This window comes from Euprymna scolopes, chromosome 26, assembly GCF_053919585.1.
Source record: "Euprymna scolopes isolate OS-2025 chromosome 26, ASM5391958v1, whole genome shotgun sequence".
Classification (NCBI taxonomy): domain Eukaryota; kingdom Metazoa; phylum Mollusca; class Cephalopoda; order Sepiida; family Sepiolidae; genus Euprymna; species Euprymna scolopes.
In genome coordinates this window covers 16863014-16888238 of record NC_136507.1, presented here as the reverse complement: position 1 = coordinate 16888238, position 25225 = coordinate 16863014, and the positions used below count along the sequence as shown (strand labels likewise).

The following is a 25225-nucleotide window of genomic DNA, read 5'->3' as shown; positions in this document are numbered from 1 at the left end:
CCAACTTAGAAGACCGAAGAGAATAACAATCAAAACAACAATGATGAGGATAACCGATTGGATAATGCAAATAAAATTCAATTCGATTAGAAACTGAAGTAATTTAGCAGAGAAGTCAACAAACGACTAGGAGAAAAAAAAAATCAAATATTCAATACATAAATGGGGTGTTTACTGTTTCTGTCACTATACGCACAGATTCGAAAAAGTGGTCAAAAAAAACAAATTTATAACAAATAAATGTTATCAAACACAAGTTACTCTTCTACCTATCTGGAAAAGTTTTTAGTGGTTTTACTCACTTTAAAATGCGTAATCGGTTCGGAGATCATACAGTGTTTATCGATATATTTGAAAACGACAAATGGCGGCAAGCTCTTACTTGAATATGGTAAGTTTGGGAAAATGAGTTAAAACAAAAAAAAATTATACAAAATACTGTTAGAAACCCACCGAATATACATCTGCCCATGTCACATTAACATATATTGAGTGAGTTTCTAACAGTATTTTGTATAATGGCTACTGACATTCTTCATGTGTTGGCAGCCATTTTTGTTCGCTAACCTCTTTGTAAAAAGTGAATATTTGAGATTAAAACTGAGCCTTCAAAACTATTGTAAAAACACAAAAAAATGACTCAAGAAGGTATAAAGGTAACTTTTATTGACTATGGTAACATTTGTTTATTGCATATTTGATTTCTTTTTGTTTTTTTGTTTTGTTTGTTTTGTTTTTTTTGTTAGGTTTTGTTGGCTTCTCTGCTAACCCCAATATACCGAGTGAAGTTTTAGAATTAAAATCTTCAAGTTTTACGATTTTTTTAAATATACTTTTTATCACTAATAAAACAAAGCTTTCTTTTTTTAAGAATTAAATGTGAATTATTTACATAAATAAAAGTAAATAAGTGTTTGTTCGTTAGATTTTGTGTTTGCGAAAAAGATTATTGTAAAATTGTCTCAAGCAGCGATGAATATTACGAGAGGAGGTTTTAAAAGTAATGCTTTTTTACTCCACTCAAATGGATCAGGGGGGATTAAAACCTGCATTGTTAAGATGACTGAACTTATGTATTCATGATCTGAAAGTTTCATCTCTGTTGATATTGACAGTGTGCTGGACGTGCATCAGAAACAAAGATGCATTGAATTCCTGGCAAAAGATGCATTGAGAATGGCAGTGACAATGTAGAAAAATAAATTCTGGAGCAGAAAAAGATCATTCATTTTAGTGGTACTACTCTCATCTTCATAGCTCTTCAACATTTTGAGTTTAAAAAAAAAAAAAAGAAAAAAAAAAGGAGGCTCCACTTTTGGAACAAAAGAAGTCAAGGTACTCATAAATTTCTTGTCTCCCTGTTTATAGCCTCGCATTTTTCTCGCTCACATACCCCTATTCTGAATTCGCAGACATGAGCCAGCATCAGTGGACTTCTTTTTTTTTTTAACCAATAATACGGTCATAAACAATGTTGTTTTTTTAAAACATATTTCATACTGATGTAAATCATTGCACGGTAACATAGATGAACAAGTACCATAATATTTGTTCTTATTTATTTCCACTCAGGTAAAAATCCCATGCAAAAGTCTATGAGAACTTTTAAATTTGCTAAAATGATTTTTTTTAACTTGATTAGTCGAACAAAAAAAAAATGGAATTTTTACTTGATTAAAGAATTTGCAATAAGAAAATGATTTGTTTTTATTTAATTATTTTTGTTGTGCAATAATTTATATCAGTTGAAAATAGGTTAAATTTAAAAAGGTAAAAACATTGTTTATGACCGTTTTGGTAAAAACAAGCAAAAAAAAGTCCAATGATGCCATCCCACGCCTACGAATTCAGAATAGGGGCATGTGAGCGAGAAAAAACGAGACTATAAACAGGGAGACAAGAAGTTCATGAAGACTGAAGTCAATTTAGGTTGTCTAACGTATGCCAGTACGTAGAACAAACGTTGAATTGATGATTATTTGGGCCATCTCTCAATAATTTCATGTCGATTGTTAAAAAGAAAAAAGGAAGAAAAAAAAGGATAAAGAAAAGGAAATGAAAAGAAAGGATAAAGAAAAAGAAAAAAAAGAAAAAAGAAAAACGAAGAAAAAAGAAAAAAAAAGAAAAAAGAAAAAAAAAGAAAAAAGAAAACAAAAGAAAAAAGAAAAAAAAAGAAAAAAGAAAAACGAAGAAAAAAGAAAAAAAAAGAAAAAAAAAGAAAAAAGAAAAAAGAAGAAAAAAGAAAAAAGAAAAAAAAAGAAAAAAGAAAAAAAAAGAAAAAAGAAAAAAAAAGAAAAAAGAAAAAAGAAAAAAAAAGAAAAAAGAAAAAAAAAGAAAAAAGAAAAAAAAAGAAAAAAGAAAAAAAAAAAAAAAAAGAAAAAAAAAGAAAAAAGAAAGGATAAAGAAAAAGGAAACTAGAATAAGGAAAAAGAAAAGAAATATAAAAAAGAAAAGAAAAAAGGAATAAAAAGAAAGGAAAAAGAAAAATCTATTAATCAATGAAACATGCAAATGTTTAGTGTTGCAAAGACTTGACCACCATGAGATGGCTGACTACAAACAAATCAGAGACCCAGTGGCCAAGGGTGGAGCTACACCATCTTTTAATGTATGATGGGGTTTTGACCATTGCCTTCATAGCTGTGAAGACTAGGGTTTTACCATCAAATTTACAAAAAAAACAACAAAAAAAAAAACTAAAGTAGAAATGAAATCAAAGACAGTTTCTAAACAGGAAAAAGAAAACCTAACCGATGTAAAAAAAAAAAAAAAAAATAAAAATAATAATAATTTTTTAAAAAAGCAGCAAAACAATTTCAAATAAATTTCATATAAAAACAAACTTTTGATCAAGGTTAATGGAAAGTCAGAGTCAGAAGTCTTGGAATCAGGTCAGAGGTTTTAATTTCCAAAGAATCAACAGACCGGTCTAAATATTGGAAGACTTTACAGGGCTCTACAGACGAATTTATCTTTTGTTGCCCTTTGACAACTAAATATTTTCATTTACTAGCCAAATAGAAAAGTTACTAACCAAATCCTCATGATTTTTGGAATATGACATCTTCGTTCCATGGCAAGTAGATACATCATAAAGATTTTTCTGTATTTTTAAAAATTAAGTGTGATTCTAAATATGAAGCAACTTTTATGTTGAGATTTAAAAGGTATAAACATTCAAATTTCTTCTGGTATTTTTTAAACAGCCTTCATTAAAAACTTGAGTATATTGTTCTAATAAACTTTTTTGGTTTAAATAACCTGACTTCGCTCGTTTTATTAAAAAAAATAATAATAATAGAGGTTGAAAAGACATTTTTTTCACTCAGTAATGGGCTTTGGAAGAGTGTCACTGAAAAAAAAAAAAAATTACCAAAAGATAATAGTTTTATTATTTCTAGTTGCCACTTGGAAAAATCACTCGCAAATGCAACTGTTTCACTGGCAACGTAAAGCCCTGCTTTAAAATAAGGCATCAAAGTCAGATATTTTGGAATAGTAGCAATTTCTTCCGACTCCGCAACCTAGCTTCCTGAGAGAAGGCGTTATTCTCTCATCGTTCTGGTTATGTTAAAAAGGTTTGAAACGCTCTATTTTTTACCTTCCGCGGTCAAGTTCGCACATTTTGAAGTGTTATACTCATTATATCTCATAACGCTTCAGTTTCTGAAGAAGTTTCTATTTGAAGAACGACTGGAGTTCTGGTAGTAGTACAGTATCAAATTGAAAGGTTAATTTGGTATGCTAAAGCATACAGAAGAGTGTCTCGTAGAACTGAATTTTACTTTGTACTTTATCCGTTACACCATGGAAACCTCAGTGCAGACGATACTAAGAATACAATTACAGATTACTTCTACCCAATCATGGCTGACAGAACTAGAGAACGCTAACTCCGTGGATTAAATAAAAAGTTCCATTCGGAACTCCATACAGATTCCAGGGTACGACAAGATACACCCGAAGAAAGTCAGAGGTTACATCGACCGAAACACTGTGAGAATAACATTCAGGATGAGAACAATAGTTGGAATAATACGAATTATCAATCCTTATCTCAAAGAAAAAAAAGAAATTCAGAAACATCTGATACTTCAATTTTAAAAAATTTATTTGTTTTTATTTGTGGACTGTTATCCTCATCTTCATAGTTGTTTCACTACGTTTCAGTCAACTATTTTTCTGGCCTTCTTCAGGTGGTTAACTGTGATAGGATAAAAATGCTGAATCTTAACTGTATCCTCAGTAATTAGAAAAAAATATATTTTCCACTCTCGTTGACTTTACATAAATGAAATTTGTTTACAAATTTGTCTTCATAATAAAATTAGTGATGGGACAATTCCAATATTTTTCCACGATTCCGATACAATTCCTGATTCCAATTCTGAATCTTTATAAATTTCTAATTATAAGATTATTTTCCCCAATTTTCGTAAAAACACATGTTAAATATACAGATATTTTCCTAAACATCAAAATACATTTGTGGAGGATGATCTATCGATTTGAGCTTTACTGACAATTTAAAATCAATAAATATTTTTTATTTTATCATTATTACCAGCAATGGAAGATTTTACTTTAAACAAAATCAAATAAAAAAGACAATAAAAAGAATCGTTTTGGCATTGGAAAATAGGCATCAATTTTTCCGATTCCGATACCAATACCCCCCAAATCTTCTGATTTTTCCAATTCCCATTAATTGTCCCAAAATTAATTAAATTTAATTAAAATTAATAACTAATGTACATGAAGGTAGACCATGGATTTGAGACCATTTTTTGATCATAGGTTTTAGCTTCCTAAATTAATTTTTCAATTTGGTACCGTGCTATTACTTCCAGTCTTTATCAAGGTTATTATACATTCATCCGGATCAGTTAAGCCGACTTCTTCCTGTGAATTCACCGCATTTCGCACCAAAGTTAACCAAGCCCAGGCGATCCATCACTAATACTGACACTATCGACAGCCAGTCTCGGTTCCAACGGAGACAGAATCAGTTTGGTATTTTGCTTAACCATTCTGAGTCATTGTATCACTGTAACTAAAGTTCAGAATGGTCCCAAAAGATTAAAAAAAAAAAAAAAAAAAAAAAAAAAAACTTGAAACAGACAACAAGATGATCACAAACTTGATGAATCAAATCAAAAAAGAGGTTATCCTGAAACACTGGGAATTCAATACAACTGTGATTTGTTACAAGGATAAAAAGAGGAAATAATAGATAGAAGCAATTATAAAGGCTTTAATGGATCAAATCCTGAAAATGATTGAGAGAATAATTGAGCAGCAAACAAGTCAAATAAACATAAATAAAATGCAGTTAGGTTTTAGGTCGGAGACAAGTCCAAAAGTAATGTCTCCTATTTTTTTTATTCCATCTGAATAGATTAGAGTGTATTGAAAATTGCACTGTCATGATGACTGAACTGAATGCATTCATGATCTGTTGCAGATATTGACAGTGCGAGACTCTAAAAAAACAACCCATGTCATGGACGTGCATCAGAAGCAGAGATGCATCATTGAATTCCTGGCAAAAGTGCATTGAGAATGGTGGTGACTATTGCAGAAAAATAAATTCTGGAGCTCGAAAGGTAACTCGTTTTAATGGTACCACTCCCATCTTCATATGAATACAATTTACTTTTAGAACAACTCTCATATGACAAAGTGCGCTCTGGGCGTCCATGCACAGCCATCGTTCATTGCTAGTAAATGTGCATTGATTGAGAATGCTGGTGACTATGTGGAAAAATAAATCCTGGAGCACAATAGGCAATTCATTTTAAATGGCACCAAAGAAACTGTATTTTGCTTTTGTGGATCTCGAGAAAGTTTTTGACAAAGTGCCAAGAGAGGTTGTTTGGTTGGCGTTGTGTAAACTAGGGACAAACGAGTGATTGGTGATGGTTGTTTAAGCAATATACAGAAATGCTCAAAGTCATGTTAGAATTAACAGCACTAATAATAGCTAAACTGGGAGTACATCAGGGTTCTGTAGAGAGTCCGTTGCCTTTTATTTGTATCTTAAAAGCATTGTCCCAGGAATTTCGTGCGGGTTTTCCAGAAGAGATGTTGCATGCAGATGATTTAGTACTTGCCTGTGAAACAATGGAAGATCAAAGACTTGGAAGAATGTAAAGGTCTGAGAGGGAATGTTACCAAGACCAAAGTGATGATCAGTGCTGGAAAATTAGTCCCTCACTCCACCCTCACAAAAGAGGAAGTTGGTTGCAATTCAATCTTTTGTAGCACAAAATACACACCACACACACACACACACACACACAATGGATTTGGCCACCTCATCAGGAACAAAGTTTCTACACTTGCACTCCATTTCTCTCCACACAAACAAATTGTTTCTACTTTTTTAAGTTCCTATTTGCTTGCCTCCCCATGAGGGCAGGGTTAGACAAAAGGTCGGTTTTTTATGTGGGGAAAATCCAGCTCCCCAAAATGGGGCACTCTAGATAGGAACAAAATTAAAAGTTGCCTCAGTCATGAAGGATTTCTCCTCCACTGACCAATGACAGAAAAGATGAAGTGTAGCATGTGATCTTGTCCCAAAGTACAAGGATTGGCAACCTACAGCCTGGTGGCCAGATCTGGCCCACAAAGGCATCTTCACTGGCCCACAAACTTAATTACCAATGACTATTTTTAACATGAGATGAGGCTTTCAAATGAAAACAAAAGGCTTGCTCTTATTTTTCTCTTATCCACCCAGCGGAATTTGAATACTATGACCACAAAAACAGTCAAAACCTAATTAGTCCATATCTGATATATAAAATAATACAAAAACATAAATGACTCACAAACGGAGCCAATTTGATCGACTGAGCATCGACAGACATTAGGTGGGGGCAGCTTCAAATGTTGTCTCACTCAGCTTTCTTTTTCATGTCTCATGAATTTGTATGAATGTATATACTTGCAATTTGTATGTATGTGTATAGTTTTTGTTTATGCCTCTGTGTGGTTCGTTTGTGGTACAATTGTCAAAAATACTTTCAAAACATTCACGTCATAATTTCTTCCATTTCACTTTGGTTGATTTTTTTTCACTTTGAAGTATTTTGACTTTCCTTGAAAAAAAATAATTTTTGTTAGGTGTTTTTTTTTTTTATTCTTTTTTGTTTTTTTTTGATTATTCAATGTTTATTTCAATTATGGTTTTAAATATTTAGGTTGGCAGGGGTCTGCATATGTAATTTGTTTTAGTGTTTCATTAATGAACTTTGTCTGACCTGCGACCCATAATTATAACACGATCGGGCCTGCGAGGTCAAATGAGCTGCTGATCCCTGGTTTAGATAAAAATTTGATAGATTACTTTATTATAATCAATGATAAAGATAAAATAGTTTGTCGTCCATTTTAAGTTACTATCAAAGTGTAGTATCTGTTCTGATGCTGCACTTCAGTCAGTGAAAGACTAATCTTTCTAGACTGAGGCAATTTTTATATTTGTCTCAATCCAGGGTCAGGGTTCGTACAGATTTTCAATGTTCAATTTCAAAAACTTTTCAAAGTTTTTCAAGCCCTTCTCCAGACAAAATCCAAGTTTTCAAAACAAAACTTGATATATAAACAATGATATAATAAACAAAAACAAACTTAATTGACAGCAGGAAAAGTCATTTTCATTTATCTTTTTATTTCATGAAGTAGTTTTAAAGGTCACACAGTTATTTACATGAAGTTCTCTTAATGCATAACAAAACTGTTCATCTATTTACAACTTTCGTTCGTTTTGTGTTTAGTGACACTACAGCTCGTATGTGTGATTTTAAAAGTCAGAATTCAAAGACTTTTCAAGCCTATGTGAATCCTGCAGAGTCCTCTTTTTTTTTTTTGGAGGGGAGCTAGATTTTCTTCACATTAAAAGCCAACCTTACGTCTACCTCTATCCTTGTAGGGGGAGGGGGCAAGTATATGAGTAGAAAGTATAAACAACCTTTGGGTTTGTCCACAATTTGTCGAGACTGCTACTTTGCATATGATCATTATTCAGAGACATGTCACTTACATATTTCATGGGTTTTGGTTTGGTTGTTTGGTTTTACGGTATATTAACCCGTTTCGGGTTATTTAATGCCGAATCCAGTTATTTTTTAAATAATATTCATGTTGCATCCAGTTATTTTGTAGAAGGTTTTTATTCTTTAAGCTTTTTGTATCTTCAATCGCTAGTTTGTAGTGTTTGGTTTGGTTGTTTTATAGTGGATTTTATCGTTTTTGTTTCCTGCCCTGCAGAACATGAATGAGTTTTGCCATGGGAAAGGGAAAAGGATTACAGTATTAATGTTTGGTACATTTTAGGTTAGGAAATCAGTCAGGAAGTTAGGGAGATAGAAAGAGTAAAGGGGAAATGGGAAGAAAGAAAAGGGGAAATGGGGAGAAGGAAAAGGGGGGAAAGGTGGTTTGTTGTTTTTAGTTTTGCAAAAGGAAGTAGAAAACCAAAAAGCATCAATGTTAGGTGCATTTCGTCTCAAGAAGGCAATATCTTCAGACAGCCTGATCTGGTAGCATCAGGATGGGTTTTGGGAAAAAAAATTAGCATAGTGGCTGTCAATAAAAATATGAATAGTTCACTTAACAAACGTGCGATAATTATTTGGTGCTTGTCCAGAATTTCCCACAAAAAAAAAAAAAAAAAAATTAAAAGATGGAAAGAAAATATTGTTACACCAAATGTCATGTAAAATTGATTACTTTTAAATTAGGATATCAATTTTTTATGATTAAGCTATAAGCAACAGTCTTGCAACGCCATCTTGAAAATATCCTGAAGGAACAAGGGAGATAATTACAAATCGAGATTTTTAAAAGCCATTCTTAACATGGGGAGAGACTGGGGCATTAGAAAAACTCAAATTCGCCTAATTTTTTTTTTTTTTTTCAATAAAATTAAACTACTTGATCAATTTATGTGATTTTTCGTGTACAAAATTTTCTTTCTCGTCCACTGGTACGTACGTCAAAGATTTCTCTTTATTTTTGTTTTGTGTCTAAACTAAACCATTTGACACACACAAAAAAAAGACACCAACCAAAGTATTACAATATTTGGTGTTTGGGCAATTTTGCCACCGCGCGCTATTTTTTCAGGTTAAATTCAAGCTTTTTAATTAATTTGTTAGACGGAAGCATAGAATGGTTACAAAAGCACCCTTCCTTCCCCAATGTTAAGAATGGCTTTCAAAATAACGTTATTATTTCAGCACGGTGGCAAAACTGCACAAGTACCTAATTTTTTTTTCGTTTATCAAAAAAAAAAAGAAAAAAAAAGAAAAAAAAAGAAGAAAAAAAAGTTAATTGTGTTGAACTACAAACAGCACATACATACATGTTCAAAATCAAGGAACACAAATTTAAATCATGCATAAACGAAAAAAAAAAGTGGTGGACCACTGGACCATAGTCAAAGGCAACTCAATGGCTCTTTCTTATTAGCTTCTACACCAAAGTGGCTTTATTGTTGCCCGACTGAGATTTTGTTTTGTTCAGTCTTAGGCTGTCCACATTTCCAAGCTTTACATTTTCCTTGAGAACAGGTTATTTTATTGCACATCGCCTGAGGCACGCCTATCTGCCAACAGGGTTGCTCAAACATTTTTTTTGTTGGTCAAAATGTGCTGGCTTTTAAAAAAGCCTCACCCAACCTTGCGTCTAATGCGATGGCAGTAAAATTTAAAGGTTAAATTTGTAAGCTCAGTTAAATCACTTTTGTCCGTTACTCCACAAAAAAATGAGATTTTCTTTTATTTATTTATTTATTTTTTTTTTTTTTAGTCAATTACGTGTGAACACTATTAAAACTTGCCCCCTCCCCCGCCCGCCAAAACAAAAAATTAGAGTGGAGAAATAGTTTCACTTAACACAAAACGATCACCCATTTCTGGGCCATTGTCTAACCGAATAGCGTTTTATGGTCATATAACCAAGACCTTTTTTTTTATTTATTTGTTTTTTTCTAAAAAGAAGAAAGAAAAAGACGACGAATCTTTTGGGAAGTAGGGGATATAAAAAGACCCCTTCCTTAACCCTAAGTCAGGGTGTCACCCCACCCCCTCAACGAACATGGTTACAGCTAAGATTTAGCTGAAACGATTACATAACATTCAAACGCTATTTGGTCAGAACGTGTGTGTGAGGGAGGGGGGTACCATTTTTACGTCATATTTACGTGAAACCGATTCCCACTTAGAAGCTTAAAAAGCAGAAAATAGAATATTATTTCGTGGGAATTATTTAGCTGAACACCCTCTTCTACAATAATAACACTTATATATATATATATATATATCTCCATGAGTCCATGACTGACTGAGTATATTAAGTTTGTTTAAATAAATTTTAAATTGAGAATGTAGGCTTTTAATATTAATTGTCAGTGCGACAAAAATCTTAACGTTGTATGTGTGCGTGTGTGTAGCCATACACACTTAAATTATAGATAAGTAAATAGATAAATAGACCTGCAGTTCTGCTTCTGCACATGTAAAGTATGGAATGTTTTAAGTTGCCTCGCTAAGACTATGGAAGTGCTTAACGAACTAAAGAGATGGAAAAACGCAAGACTTGTTGACGCACCATCATTTAAAAAATTTAAAAAAAAAAAAGATTTTTAAGGCGCATTTTGTAAAGCATTAAACTAAAGCAATAAAACTTCTCTTTTTTTACCTTTGAAATATACAAGCAGAATCCTTCCTTTCGGGGAGGCAGATCATTCCAATATCGATTTACTTACATATCTAGTTGCCGCAATGCACACAAACGGAATGCGCAACAGACGAGTGTTTTCAATTTCAGCTTTTTTTCTTTTTTTTTTAATACATTTGATTTTTTTTTTGTTTTTTTTAAAGTTTTTTAAAAGGTTCTAGTCAAAATTTTTATAAAATTTAAAAAGTTCTTTCTTTCTTAATTAACAGTTTCCTTTAAAATAAAATTTAAAAAAAACAAACAAATATATATATATATATATATATATATATATATATATATATATATATATATGAGAAAACAAAAGGAGAGAAAATCACGAAACTCGCAGACGAACGAAATGTATTCGTTTAACATATCGATTATTTATTAGGGGTGGTTGTTAAGCTATGACTGCTTTCACGCATTCAAGGAAATGACGCAGAAACGTAGACAAAGGGCAATTCTAGTATGCGTGTGTGTGTGCACACACACATACACAGTTAGGGGACCAGAAAACAGGGAGGAAATTCCAAAGCCTAGCAGTCCAAGCGATGAACTATTATAGTAAAAGATTTTGCGGCATCTCGAGATCTCAACAATGAAGGAGTGGAATTTTGCTGCTTGGCTAGTTTATAGGGAGTAATATATATATATATACATAAACATTTAGTTATCGCTACACACTCATGAGTATGCTTCAAGCAACTAGGTATACCTAACTAGAGGCATTATCAGGCGATGTTGTTTTTCCAAAGTCCACTCTCTCATATATATATATATATATATATATATATATATATATATATATATATATAAATTCGAGCATGAAAAATAATATGGTTTAGATTAAGTTTAGAAAAGTAAAACGACTAGTTGTTAAATCTGATAGGGGGGAGGACAAGATATTCTAGTAAAAAAATATAACAAACTAGACTACCCGTGACCTGTTCGGTCAGTATGTTATATTAGCTATGGAATTAATGTATGAGCGTGACACTAGGTGTATCAGAATTTGGGGGGATTTTTGACACCCTTAACACAAAACTGCGAATAAAATATACAAAACTCGTAATTTCTCTTTTGAAAGTGGTTTGTTTAATTTATTTATGGAATATACTTCCAAAATAAACTATTAAAGTTTTTTGAAAAATAATAGAAATATTATTTTAAAAAAAAAAAAACAGTGTTTGCAAAGTGTCTGCGCGCACTCATGCAGCCATTTTTTCTACGTAATGAAATGAATTGAATTTTACGAGTTAAATTTTTTTCAATTTTTTCAATTTAAAAATCTATAAAAATTTTTCTATTGGTTCAATTTTTAAGATATTTTCAGGTTTAATGTGAAGTTTTATGGTCTTTCCAATATACCGAATATAATATTCTAGACAAATGTTTTTTTTTTTTTTAATTCACCTACCCCCATTTTGAAATGGCTATTAAAGTGAAAATAATTCATTTTCTCACCTCAAATTTATATATCACAAATTGAAGATTAATAAATAAAATAATCTAATTTAAAACAAAAAAAATAATAGTTGTGTGCAAATTTACCTGTAAAGTCAAAAGTTCAAAACCCTTTTTTAAAAAAAAAAAAAAAAAAAAAAAAAACACGTTTTTTTTTTAAGTGGAACCTCACATTTTAAAAATATTGTCATGTAAATATTAAGCACTTACTATAATTTTTCCTATTTAATTCAATGTCATTTTATTTTAGATATTTAAAAAAAAAAAATTCATTCGATAAAGAAGAAATAAAATATTTTAAATAAAAAAAATTATGTATTTCTTTAAGAGAATAAAAAAAATGGAAAATTTGTCAATGTGATTATTTTTCAGTTATGGTGGCCCATATGACTAACTTTTTTTGACAGCAAACACGTGTCAGAAATAGAAAGGGGAGATTAATTATGGCGTTTTTAGGCCACCGAAGTTCTCAACTTCCAGTTATGACCATCTGATATCACGGTATTTTTTTAATCCTTGCGTAAAAAATTTATTTTATTTAAAAAGTACATGGAATATAAAATATAAATATGAACAAATTCTTAACAATGAAGAATGGAAGTACCCATTGATTAGTATTTTTTATAGGTAAGTGATTTTTTTTAATTTATATATATTTATTAAATTCGAAGTAAGTTAAAATTCGTTGATTTTCTTGAAATCTTTTTTAAAGAAAAACGATTAAAAAAAAACAAATATTGCATATTTTGCTATTAAATCTGTTATTATTTTTAAATTTGGTCTTTGCTCCTTTTATTGAAAAAAGCTTTAGGGTTTAAATTACATTCTTCAAGTAGTTATAAGTTTCGAAAGATAGTAAGTCTAATTATTCAAGTTTTTATCACGCATTTTTAATGGCACTTGTGGTGTAAAGAAAATAGTTTTTTATCACATAATAGAAACATTTCTATGAAAGTATATTAAAATGAAAAAAGAATATAGATAAATTTCTGAGTCATTCTGTTTATAATTGTTTATTTTGGAAAAAAAAACAAAAAAAAACTTACAGCCATTGAATTATAAGTGGTTTCCCATACTTATAGGTAAATGTGCACTGAACAGATACCATAATATTTAAAGTTAAATTCAAATTTTAATTTAAACGCAAAAAAAAAAACAAAAAAAAAACAAAAACAATTGGGACGCTGAAAATGTCACAGTAAAACAATACATTTTATTGTCGCGTTGATTATTTATTTGTAACCGGATGTTGGGTTACAACACCCGTTACAAGGTCATTTGAGTTTTATAATTATATAGATTTATATAACTTAAACTATTGCAGCAGTCAGAATTTTTCTTTTTTAATTCAATCTAACATTATATATATATATTACTTTTGAAATCACGACTCTTTAATAATATATACGAAATCTGGACAAATTAAAATATCATAATTAAGCATATTTTATGACCGGGCGAAGCCGCCCCACCTGTCATTTATATAAAGAAGAAACACTGTTGAGCCGAGATTAGACTACTGAGGAACACCAGCGTTGACAGGAAAAGAGAATAAAGCAACACTATCTAGAGTTACTCACAAATTTTGATCAGAAAGAAAAGACCTCAAGAAACTTACCACCAATACCATAACCATGAAGCTTGTTAAAAAAATAAAAATTGATCTAAAAATTAGTTGTGATAAAAAATAAGCAGACCGTAATTTAAAGTAAAAATGTTACCACCTAAAAGTAAAAAAGGGCACATTAAATATACTTAATTATATTGTTTATTAGCTGTCCTGACCTAGTGTTGCCCGGTACTTGCAATTTATGTAACTTTTCTTTTTTATAACTATGAAGGTTGTTTTTTTTTTATTTTCCAAAATATTATTTCTTTTGCTCCAATCAAAGGGAAATAACTGTAAGGACAACAACAAAGTTATGTGCCCTCTCTTTCTCTCTCTCTCTTTTTTATTTTTTTTTCTTCAAGATGATAGCCATTTGAAAATAATTCACATCTGGACAAAGTATTTTCTGGAAGGGATTAAATCAATTTATGCTTTATTCATTTTAACGTACTGCAATAATCCGCAAGGAAAAAATGATGAATCAGAATCAAATCTTGAGTTTGTAGAAAGAAAACACATTAAGAAAGAGACCGACTTTATTTTATATTGTAGATATAGAAAATACATACAAGTTTTCATTTCTTTCACATAATTTTCTAAATTTTAAAAACGTCTATTATTTTTGCTTCTGAAATTTTTTAGATGAGGATAATGTGTATTATTTGGACTATTGTTCTCATCTGGATTATTAATTCACACATTTCAGCCAATTTAACTTTCAACCCTTTTCAGGTGAATTTTGTCGAACTCTGGGATCTGCACAGAATTTCAACGGAACCCTTTATTTAAATAACGGGACTTGCGTGCTCTCATTTCTTCAACCATGACCGGGTAAACTTAAGTAATTCGCAATTGTATTCAATTTAAAACAACTAGAAGATGAGGATAATAGTCTGAAAATCTATATATCTATAAAAGTGAAAATGTCTGTGTGTGTGTCTACATTTCCCTACACAATAACTGTCAATTTTAAGTCTACAGACTCGAAATTTGATATACAGGGTACTGAAATTTGGAGAAATCTTTGTGATCGGTTTTCGGCCAGAAATTTGGCCGTTAAGGGGTCAAAGTTCAATGATTTGACCTTGGAAAACTCTACCAAACTCCTCCGACAATTTTGGGTCTAAACACTTGAAATTTTAGATATAGGTTCCTTGGACATGGATTTAACTTAATAACTTGATTTCAACCCAAAACAATAAATGTTAAGGGGTCATAATAGGGGTCAACATTAAAAAAATTGATCGCTTTTGTTTTCTTTTGCTCAACATACACCTCCAAACACCCGGGCAACGCCGCGCTGAAATGCTAGTAAAAAGAATAAATGTATTCTTCATATTGCTCACACTGAGGATTGAACTTTTGACCTAGTACTTTATCTATTATGCCATGGACCCAAGTGTAGATTCTCAAATTCGACAGAACATTATCAGAGTTGGACAAGATACACCTGAAGAAGCCCGGTGGTTACATCGGCCGAAACATTGTGCGAACAAATGAGAACACTAATCCAAATAATACACATTCACTTGTTTTGTTTTTTTTCTTCCTACTTTGTCGTGTGTATGGATATTGTCCGCTTTCTTTTTCATGTGTACCTTTTTTTTAATTTTCTTAGTTAGTTAGTTTCTTAGTTAGATGGAGCATTCTACCAGATGCCAAACATTCATCTGCTAACTCAGATATTCCAACCAGGAGATCTTTCTAAGATTCTGACCGTCCCTTTAAGTGCAATATTTGAATCTCTTTTGCACTTGGTTCACCGGGTATATTTTTTGCCAGGTAGTTTTTGAAATTCTTTTTTCATGAGTCCAGTTGCTCCTATAATAACTGAAATGAGATGTATGGACCCTTAAGTGAGCAGTGACTGGTCTTCTTGTTAACCGCTCCATGTGGCCCTTGAAAAGATAAGCACTAACCAATCAATGATCATCTTATAAGTTCCAATATTTCCTGTTTTATTTTCTTTAAAAAAACTGAAGGACACTATCATTGTGAAAACAGCTAAAGGTTACAATTTTACCAAAATTTTTGTATTCTGATATTCTATTGTTGAATAAAGGAATTTGGAGATCATGCACACACATAAATTCCAGGTTAGCAGAGAACAAAAAAAAAAAAAAACAACAGGAACAAAGATATTCCACATCGGACTTTGTGTATACATATTGACCTCTAATGGAACAAAGAAATTGTCAATGAAAGTAGGATGTCTGACGGAGACAAGAGAGAAATAGAGAGAGGCGTGCGATTGTGGTGTCGTTAGCTCACCACCCCTAACCTCCACCTTTCATGACCTTTGCTCAACATGTCCTACAGCCACTGATTGGCAAAATAATAATTAATTAAATACAGTTTTGTTTATGAAATCTTCTCCGTGTTTGATTGTCAAAACGGCTGGAAAAAGCCAGAGTGTTGGGACGATTAATCAGAATCGGTATTGGAAAAATCAGAACATTTTGGGGTATCAGAATTGGTATTGGAAAAGTTTTGTATTTATTTTCTGGTGCTAAAAGGATTCCTTTAATTATCTCTTTTTTTTATTTGATTTTGTTTGAAACAAAATCTTCTACAGCTGGTAGTAATAATAAAATAATGAATATTCATTGATTTTAAACTACCAGTCAAACTAAAACCTATTGATCACCTGCACAAGTGTATTTTCATGTTTGAGCAAAATATCTGCACGCTTTTACAATAATCGGATAAAAACAACTTTATTGCAAATATTTAGAGATTTATAAAGAATCGGAATTGGTAATTGTATTGGAATCAGGAAAAATATTGGAATCGTCCCATCACTAGTGCATATATTAGCAGCACGCATCTTTGTAGAAATGCAACAACGATAAACAGATGAATCATTATATACAATACTATAATTAATTTGAATGTACAAAAAGTTCAAGAAATTCTCGGAAGCGGTTGATTGGAAGAAACAACCATCTTCCATGTTAATTTAGCATTAACCAGCGTTTCCCAGGTTGAAACATATTGTCATGTAAATAGTTTAGAAAAAATAAATAAGAAGAATAAAAAATGTTATAACAGAACCGCTACCGCTTGTAGCAGCAGCTGCATGACACATATGCAAATAATCAAGCCAGTGCACGAAGTGATGTCACAGTTTTCCTTGACCTCCCCTTTCAACTGACCCTTCTACCTCAACTGCTGGTCTACATCTACTAACCAAAGAACTCTCATCCATTCTTTCAATGTGACCATACCATCAAAGTCTCCTGTTCTGCACACATCTCCTCTGGCATCATCAGAGTTTGTTTTTAAGACTCACAGAGCATGCTACCCCTGTGAAGTAAATCATTGTATCATTTTCATATCATCTCTCTCCATGCAACAATGGCCTCAATCCTCACTGGCTAAACATCATCACACTGTATAAACCTGCCTGATAAACTCTTCCTTTGTTCAACAGTGGTAACGCTCTGCTAGTTTGTAATGGCAGAAGTTCCTTGACCTTACTCCATGTTTTCTTTGACCTTCCCCTGTGAAGCGAACTGCTGTCTCAATTGTTCTTCATCAATTAACCTAAGAACTCTCATTCATTTTTTCGATGTGACCATACCATCAAAGTCTCCTGTTTTGCACACTATACTGTTCAGATTTAATCTTTCTCTAAAGTCATCAAATTAAAGCCTGTCTTCTAGACTCAAATTTATGCAAAATATGGCAATTGCAAATAAAATACTTGCGCTACCAGATCAGACTGTTTGAAAATATTGGCTTCTTGACTTCATTTTCATATCATTTCTCTTTATGCAACGTACGTCCTCAATCCTCACTTGTCAGGTTATTTCATGCTAAATAATATAAATCTCACCTGTCTGTTTAAATGTATGTATGTCTGCCTGAAACTTTCGACAGAGGTGACGGATTTTCACAAGATTTGTATAATTTTGAAGCTTAACCCTTCGGACGACAAATATCGAAAAATTGGCTAAAAACATTAATTCCTTCATCCTTAACTGGACACTTTTCTACAGGAAGGGGTCGCTTTTTTTCACCGATATTTTCGAAAGTCATCCCCCTTTTCCTCTTTTCGATTGACTAATTTAAACCTTTTTCACTTCTGGTTTAGCGATGGACGTAACGGCAAAGATGTCACTTTTTTTTTTACGTTCTTTTCCTTCTTTGGGGTACGGGTTCGAGTCTATCTCCCTAATACCATTTTTTTTTTTTTTTGCTCAACACACCTCCAAATACCCGGACAACGCCGGGCACCCAGGCTAGTTTCATGCTAAATCCAGCCATTTTTGAAAAAGGGCTTTATGCTTCAAGTTCTTTATATCTTTAAATATTTAATCCTGGTGTTTTGTTTGGTTGTTTTGTTTTATGGTATATCAACTATTATCAGGTTATTCAATGCCATATCTGACCGTTTTGGTAAAACTTTTATGCTTCAAGTTCTTTATATCTCCAATTATGTATTTATGGTCATTGGTTTGACTGCTTTGTTTTGCAGCATATTAACCCTTTTTGAGTTATTTAATCATGTTCGTCAAAGTTTTTATGCTTCAAATCTGTATATTTTTAAATAGTTATTCATTGCGTTTAGTTTGGTTGTTTTATAGAGAAAAGCTGTTTTTATTTTTGGTTTTACAGAACATGATTGAATTTTTTCCAAGAGAAAGGGTAAAAAAACCCTAACAAAACAATAATATCAATGTTTGATGCATTTACGTCAGGAAGCCAATATCTCCAGACAGCCTGATCTGGTATTACGACTATTTTATTTGGAATTGCCATATTTCATTTGAATGTTAATAAAAAAAAAAAAACACCAAAAAATAATGAATCTTAGACATTGTCACTCGTTATTTTAATAATATCTTATCTTTAACACTTTTGCTGTCTCCCAGGATGTGAGCCAATGGTTGGAATTTAAGAGCCAATAGGTATAAGTAATTGAACAGATCAACCCTGTTCATTGGAAACAGCCACAGTGTTCTTTTGTTGGTTTTTTTTTACACAGGGAGTCACTACTTATCAAAGCCTGAAGGGCACTCAAGGATACAGGTTAATGAATATAAGGTGGTTGTATAGTAATTATTAATGATGTAAATTTGGTAGAATTTGATTATTTATGGAGACAGCTCAACAAGGATTTGTTTACATTGGATTTGAAGGTTATGTTGTAGTCAACCGGAAAGCAGGCTAGCAGAACAGGTGGGCAGTTCTGGGAAAAAAGACTTGGCGGAATACAGATATGGAAACTAAAGGTCTGAGAGTGAATGTTAAAACAAGTCCAATGTGATGATCAGTAGTTGCAGTGTTGGAAAACTTAAAAATAAATACTAATAATATAAATAATGAATATGAATACATCCGGGTTTTTCCTCACAAGAATATGACTGGCTGGTGTAAACATCGGTTTTTCAGTTGAAAAAATGAAAGGATGAAAAATCATGAAGATGCAACTGAGAAGAGTGGAGAAAATATGATCATTTACTTGTGACTAGTCTTAAGGGTGTCTTACTAACTCGATCTCATGTTATAATTTAAAGAGAGTAAAAAGTAGATGTTGGGTCTGCTTTCAGCATCAACATAACTCTCGATTCACTTATTTTGTCTTTTAGTCCTCACATTCCAAGAGCGATGTTTCTGACAAAGAGGGAAGAATTGCTCTTTTTTGGGGTCAGAATCTATTCCACCTAATGCTTCCATTAGCAAGTTTTTGACCTATTATTTTTTTTTTTTAGTTCCTTACATTAAGTGGCTTCATGTCTTTTCTGGAGCGATTTCCATTCAAAAAAAATATATATCTATATATGTAAAAGTGAAAATGTGTGTGTGTGTGTGTATGTATGTTCGCTTTTTGTGTATGTCCGCAAAAGGCTTTTTTTGCCGGGCTTCTCGATCGGTTCACTCCTCCTTAAAACTTTTTATATGCTGTCTAAATGATAATATCTACGAGTTACAAACGGGGGTTGCATGTGCATTTAATTTGCCCGACTTTCACACTCCATTTTTTCCAGATTTTTAGTTCGCCATGTGTTTCTTTTGCTTTTCAGTATAAAAAGGCGAAACTGGATTCGAATAAGCAGTTCCTTGGCCCACGGCCGGATGGTCTCCGGAAAGTGATGTAAACGTTTGGTTAATGTCAGCTTTTCACCATCATATCAGACAATTGCTTTCATCTGGACACTCCCTTAATAAACGGGGAAGCTAGTTTTCCCCAAATTTGGGTAAAAACAAACAAACCGGATTTTGACCTCATTAAAAACTGTCCCCGCAGAAAATATTAACTGCGACTTCTATTTGACCTCATTAAGTCATTAAGTGTGGGCACCTGTCAATTCTCTTCCTACTTAAATAAATTCAAACGTCTTTCAGTTACTCTTTCTTGCTGGCCGAGCGGTTAACGTGTCATGTTTTTTTTTCACATTTTATTTTCCAACTTCACCTCAGGGCTTCGGGTTCGATCTTACCTATCTACCAAAACTCCCCCCCCCCCACCCGGTTTTTCTTTTTGATTTAAGAGCACACACACCTCAAAACACCCAGACAACGCCAGGTACCCCTGCTAGTATAATATAACTACCATTCTTTAAGGTTACTTCGATGCCTCTGTTCAGTCTCAAGAGACAATGGACACTTCCTGCAAGGGTAGCTGCGCATGAGGCAACGATTGCACAATCCTCAATCAAACCGTTCCTGAATTAGCACTGCTTGGGTCCAGTAGCAAGGAAAGGCTTAAGACTAGTGATGGGACGATTCCAATACAATTACCGATTCCGTACTAAATTACCAATTCTGATTCTTTATAAATCTCTAGATATTTAACAATAAAAGTGTTGTCTCGATTACCGTAAAAACACTTCTTAAATGTGCATATATTTTCTCAAACGTAAAAACACTTGTGAGAGGGTGATTTAGAGATGTTAGTCATACTGGAAGTTTAAATCAAGAAATATTTATTATTTTATTATTACTACAAGCAGTGGAAGATGTTTCTTAAACCAAAATCAAATAAAAAAAATAATTAAAGGAATCGGTTTTAGCATCAGAAAATAGGCTCAAATTTTTCTGATTCCAATATCCCAAAAAGCTCTGATTTTCCCAATTCCGATTAATTGTCCCAACACTACCTTAGACTAACTGGAAACAATGCAGAGATAAGTGGCGAGCACATACAGCACCTGGAATTCCCAAATGGTCACCCATTTTAGTACTTAGCAGACTCAATGTTACTTAACTTCAGGGATCTGACAGGAACCAGTGTATCGATGTGATTATGCCTTATAAGCTTCTTATTAGATTGTATTTCTCGATTACTGCAGCGAAGACTTATTCGGCTACTTTAAACAAATATATCCCTTTCTTGGACATATCAGAAATGTGAGAATAACACTCAAGATAAGAACAATAATCCAAATCATACACATTATCAATCCTTATCTAAAAAAAACTTCAGAAACAAAGTAGATGTAGTGTTGGAAACAAAGTAGATGTAGTGTTGGAAACAAAGTAGATGTAGTGTTGGAAACAAAGTAGATGTAGTGTTGGAAACAAAGTAGATGTAGTGTTGGAAACAAAGTAGATGTAGTGTTGGAAACAAAGTAGATGTAGTGTTGGAAACAAAGTAGATGTAGTGTTGGAAACAAAGTAGATGTAGTGTTGGAAACAAAGTAGATGTAGTGTTGGAAACAAAGTAGATGTAGTGTTGGAAACAAAGTAGATGTAGTGTTGGAAACAAAGTAGATGTAGCGTTGGAAACAAAGTAGATGTAGTGTTGGAAACAAAGTAGATGTAGTGTTGGAAACAAAGTAGATGTAGTGTTGGAAACAAAGTAGATGTAGTGTTGGAAACAAAGTATATGTAGTGTTGGAAACAAAGTAGATGTAGTGTTGGAAACAAAGTAGATGTAGTGTTGGAAATAGTTTTCCAGATAAGTTTGTAGAAACAGAGTCTGATGCAACTCAATTTTTGGTAAACGTGAGCGGCAGAAATTATTTGACAAACAAAAATTATAAAAACTATTTATTTTTATATAAAACATATTATTAGACCCAAAGGCTCAAATAAAACCAGAAAAAAAATTCATTTTTATTATTTTTTCAACATTTTTTATTAGACTAAATCTATGACAATCGAGGCCGCCATATTGCTTTTAAAATTTGTCCTTTCTAAGGTTTAACAGATTGGCCTTTTTAAGGCAAAATTTGGCCTTTTTTTTTTACACTCTTTCATTACAAAAAATATAGCCAAAAACAGTTCATGAAAGAGCGTAAAAAAAGACCAAATTTAGCCTTAAAAAGGCCAATCTGTCAAACCTTAGAAAGGCCAAATTTTAAAAACAATATGATGGCCTCGATTTTGTTACCTTCGTGATAATATCGGTACACAAGGAGGAACCAGTGTTGGGTGTGATCGCAAGAGTTAAAAGTGGATGGAGTATGTTCAGGGAAGTTCTACAATTACTAACCAGTTAAGGGTAAAACTTTACAACAACCATAAAACAGCGCATACTCCGCAAGTTTTATCCAACAGAAAGTTGATTGCTGCCGATCAACGAAAGTGTCTATGTGTACACAGCAAGATGATGTATAGAAGTAAAACCTGGTCAGTGAGGGTTGAGGATATGTGTTGCATGGAGAGAAATGATACAAGAATGGCACAATGGATGTATCATAGCCTAAATCTGGAAGAAAATGGATATTGCTTGTGAGGAATGTAAGGTGATAGTGTAGTAACTGTTAATGGTGTAAATTGGGTAGAATTTGATTCTTTATGGGCACAGCTTAACAAGAACTTGTTTACATTGGATTTGAAGGCTATTATGTTGTAGTCAACTGGGAAGTAGGCCAGCGGAACAGTGTTTCACAGGCAGGCAGTTCTGGGAAAAAAGACTTGGCGGAATACAGATATGGAAACGAAAAGTCTGAGAGTGAATGTTAAAACAAGTCCAATGTGATGATCAGTAGTTGCAGTGTTGGAAAGCTTAAAAAAAAAAAATAACATTATATATATATATATATATATATATATATATATATATATATATATATGATAAATATGAATACATCCAGGTTTTTCCTCACAAGAATATGACTGGCTTGTGTAAGCATCGGTCTTTCAGTTAAAAAAAATGAAAGGATGGAAAATCATGAAGATGCAACACTAACAGAGAAGAGTGGAGAAAATATGATCAGACATTTATTTGTGACTAGTCTTAAGGGTTTCTTGCTAAATCGACCTCATATTATAATCTAAGAAGAGTAGAATATAGATGTTGGGTCTACATTCAGCATCCACGTTTTTTTATAAAAAACTAAATTAAAAAAATCGATTTAGCGTTTCAACATTTGAACAACGCTCGCTCGGCTTAATCCGGTGATTACCGGTCGGTCGAGTCCGAGCCATAATTGACGGAAAATCCTGAGGATCCGAGTCAAATTCTGCAAGAGTACCCTTGTGCAATTTACAGTACGTGCTATTTTTTTTACATAGGATTTTAAAGTTAAATTCAATTTTTGCGGTATCTTTTGTTGGGTTTGTGACTGTACACATAGATTTGAAAAAGTTGTCAAAAAACAAATATATAACAAATAAATGTTATCAAAGGCAAGATAAGTTACTTTTCTACCTAATTGGATAATTTTTTAGTGTTTTTATTTAATGTAATGTGTTTATTCTGCTCGAAAAACCTACAGTGTTTACCAATGTATTGGAAAATTTAAAATGGTCCCCGACTCTCTTTTTGACACGGTAAGTTTGGGAAAAGGGGTTAAAAATAAAAACTAGACAAAATGCTGTTAGAAACTCGCTTAATATATGTTACCGCGACATAGGCTGACATATATTCGGTGGGTTTTTAACAGAATTTTGTCTATTTTTTATTTTTAATTCCTTTTCCTAAACTTCCCGTGTCAAAGGGAGACTGAAGCGCCATTTTTAATTTTCCAATACATCAGTAAACACTGTAGATTTTTCGAGCAGAATAAACACGTTACATTATATAAAAACACAAAAAATTATCCAGTTAGGTCGAGAAAAGTAACTTATCTTGCCTTTGATAACATTTATTTGTTATATATTCGTTTTTTGACAACTTTTTCGAATCTATGTGTGCAGTAATACAAACACCCTTCGTTTATTAACTTGTTAACTGAATGTATGTACAGAATAGTTAACAAAGCCCTCTTCCCCATACTAAGAATGGCTTTTTAAATAATTACGTTATTATTTCAGCCGTGATCCTAAACTGCACAAGTGCCTTTTCTTTTTCTAGAGCTCGACTTCATACTAATACTTACATATGTAGCGAGTACTTATATGGCATGTTAAATTTAAACAGCAAAAATCCTAACATAAATAAACGCACGTGTGTCTCGGGGTGAGCATCAAAAAACAATTTTTTAAGCCTACAATAAAAAAAATTGGTTATTCATATAGACTGATTAAAATATAAGAAATCAAACATATTTACCTGATTATGACTTTTGTTTTTTAAATATCCGTGTATCCTCATGTTTGACGTTAAAAACAAACTCTTAAACCAAATGGGAAAAGAAATTGCAACGTGATTCGTAAGCATACGGTGTCAATACTAAATAGACCGGTGTTAACAGATAAAAGTACCCGGTATTATTTTATTCCGCCTTATTAAAAATTGGATTTTCAGTAAAAGTGAGCGATTCTCTCTCGTAAGGTTTTTGTTATTCATTTTTTTTTTCTTGCGGGTGGGGTGGGGGGGATAGATTATTGATATAAAAATCAAAAAATCAAAAACAAAACAAACAAAAAAAAACAGAAAATCCATGGTTAGCAAACGAATTTAGTGTTTTATCTAAGTAATATATTGTAGTGGACTGGTGGTTATATTATATATATCCCCCAGTCGTACAAAATAGGTAAAATGAATTGAATTGAGAAAGGAACGAACAACACGTTAAATTGAAATAAACGAACTAAAAATTTTTTCGTGAAGAAACAAATTAAATGAAAGTGTACATCACGTGTTTATTTTGGCGTGCGTCTCTCGCTGTTGTAGAGAGAGAGAGAGAGAGGGAGAAATTCAATCCAGGTCATGGAGAGAGAAACTGTGTAAGGAGTACGTACTGTCTGTTGGCTCTTGCTCCACACATTGTAGCAAGGGACGTGAAGCGCGCAGGCACGTGCCCCGAAGGAAGTGGTTGGTCTGTCGACCGCTCAGGTCGGGAGCTGAATCAAAAAAGAAGGAAACAGCTCAAGTCTCTTACTTTTGTAGTTGTTTCCGGTGGTCTTTTGCGCATGTGTGGATTTCCTTTAAAGAGAAGTGACGTTGCCCATTGTGTGCATATGTGTGCGCGTATGTGTGCGTACATGTGTGTACGTTAGCATGTGTATGTATGCACATGAATGTGAGTGTATGTACGTGAACGTGAATATATGTATGTGTGTGTACGTGTGCGTGTATGTGTATGACAA

General features: G+C 32.7%; 1 protein-coding gene across 1 annotated transcript in view; it reads right to left on the bottom strand.

The window, feature by feature from the left end:
• LOC145247930 (uncharacterized) overlaps positions 1–24395 on the bottom strand; it is a 38723-nt gene extending 14328 nt beyond the window's left edge. Inside the window, exon 1 of the mRNA XM_080109569.1 lies at positions 24246–24395. Within this exon, the coding sequence (XP_079965695.1) occupies positions 24246–24353 (108 nt within the window). The 5' untranslated portion in view covers positions 24354–24395. The remainder of the gene's footprint in view (positions 1–24245) is intronic.
• Positions 24396–25225: the final 830 nt, after the last annotated feature.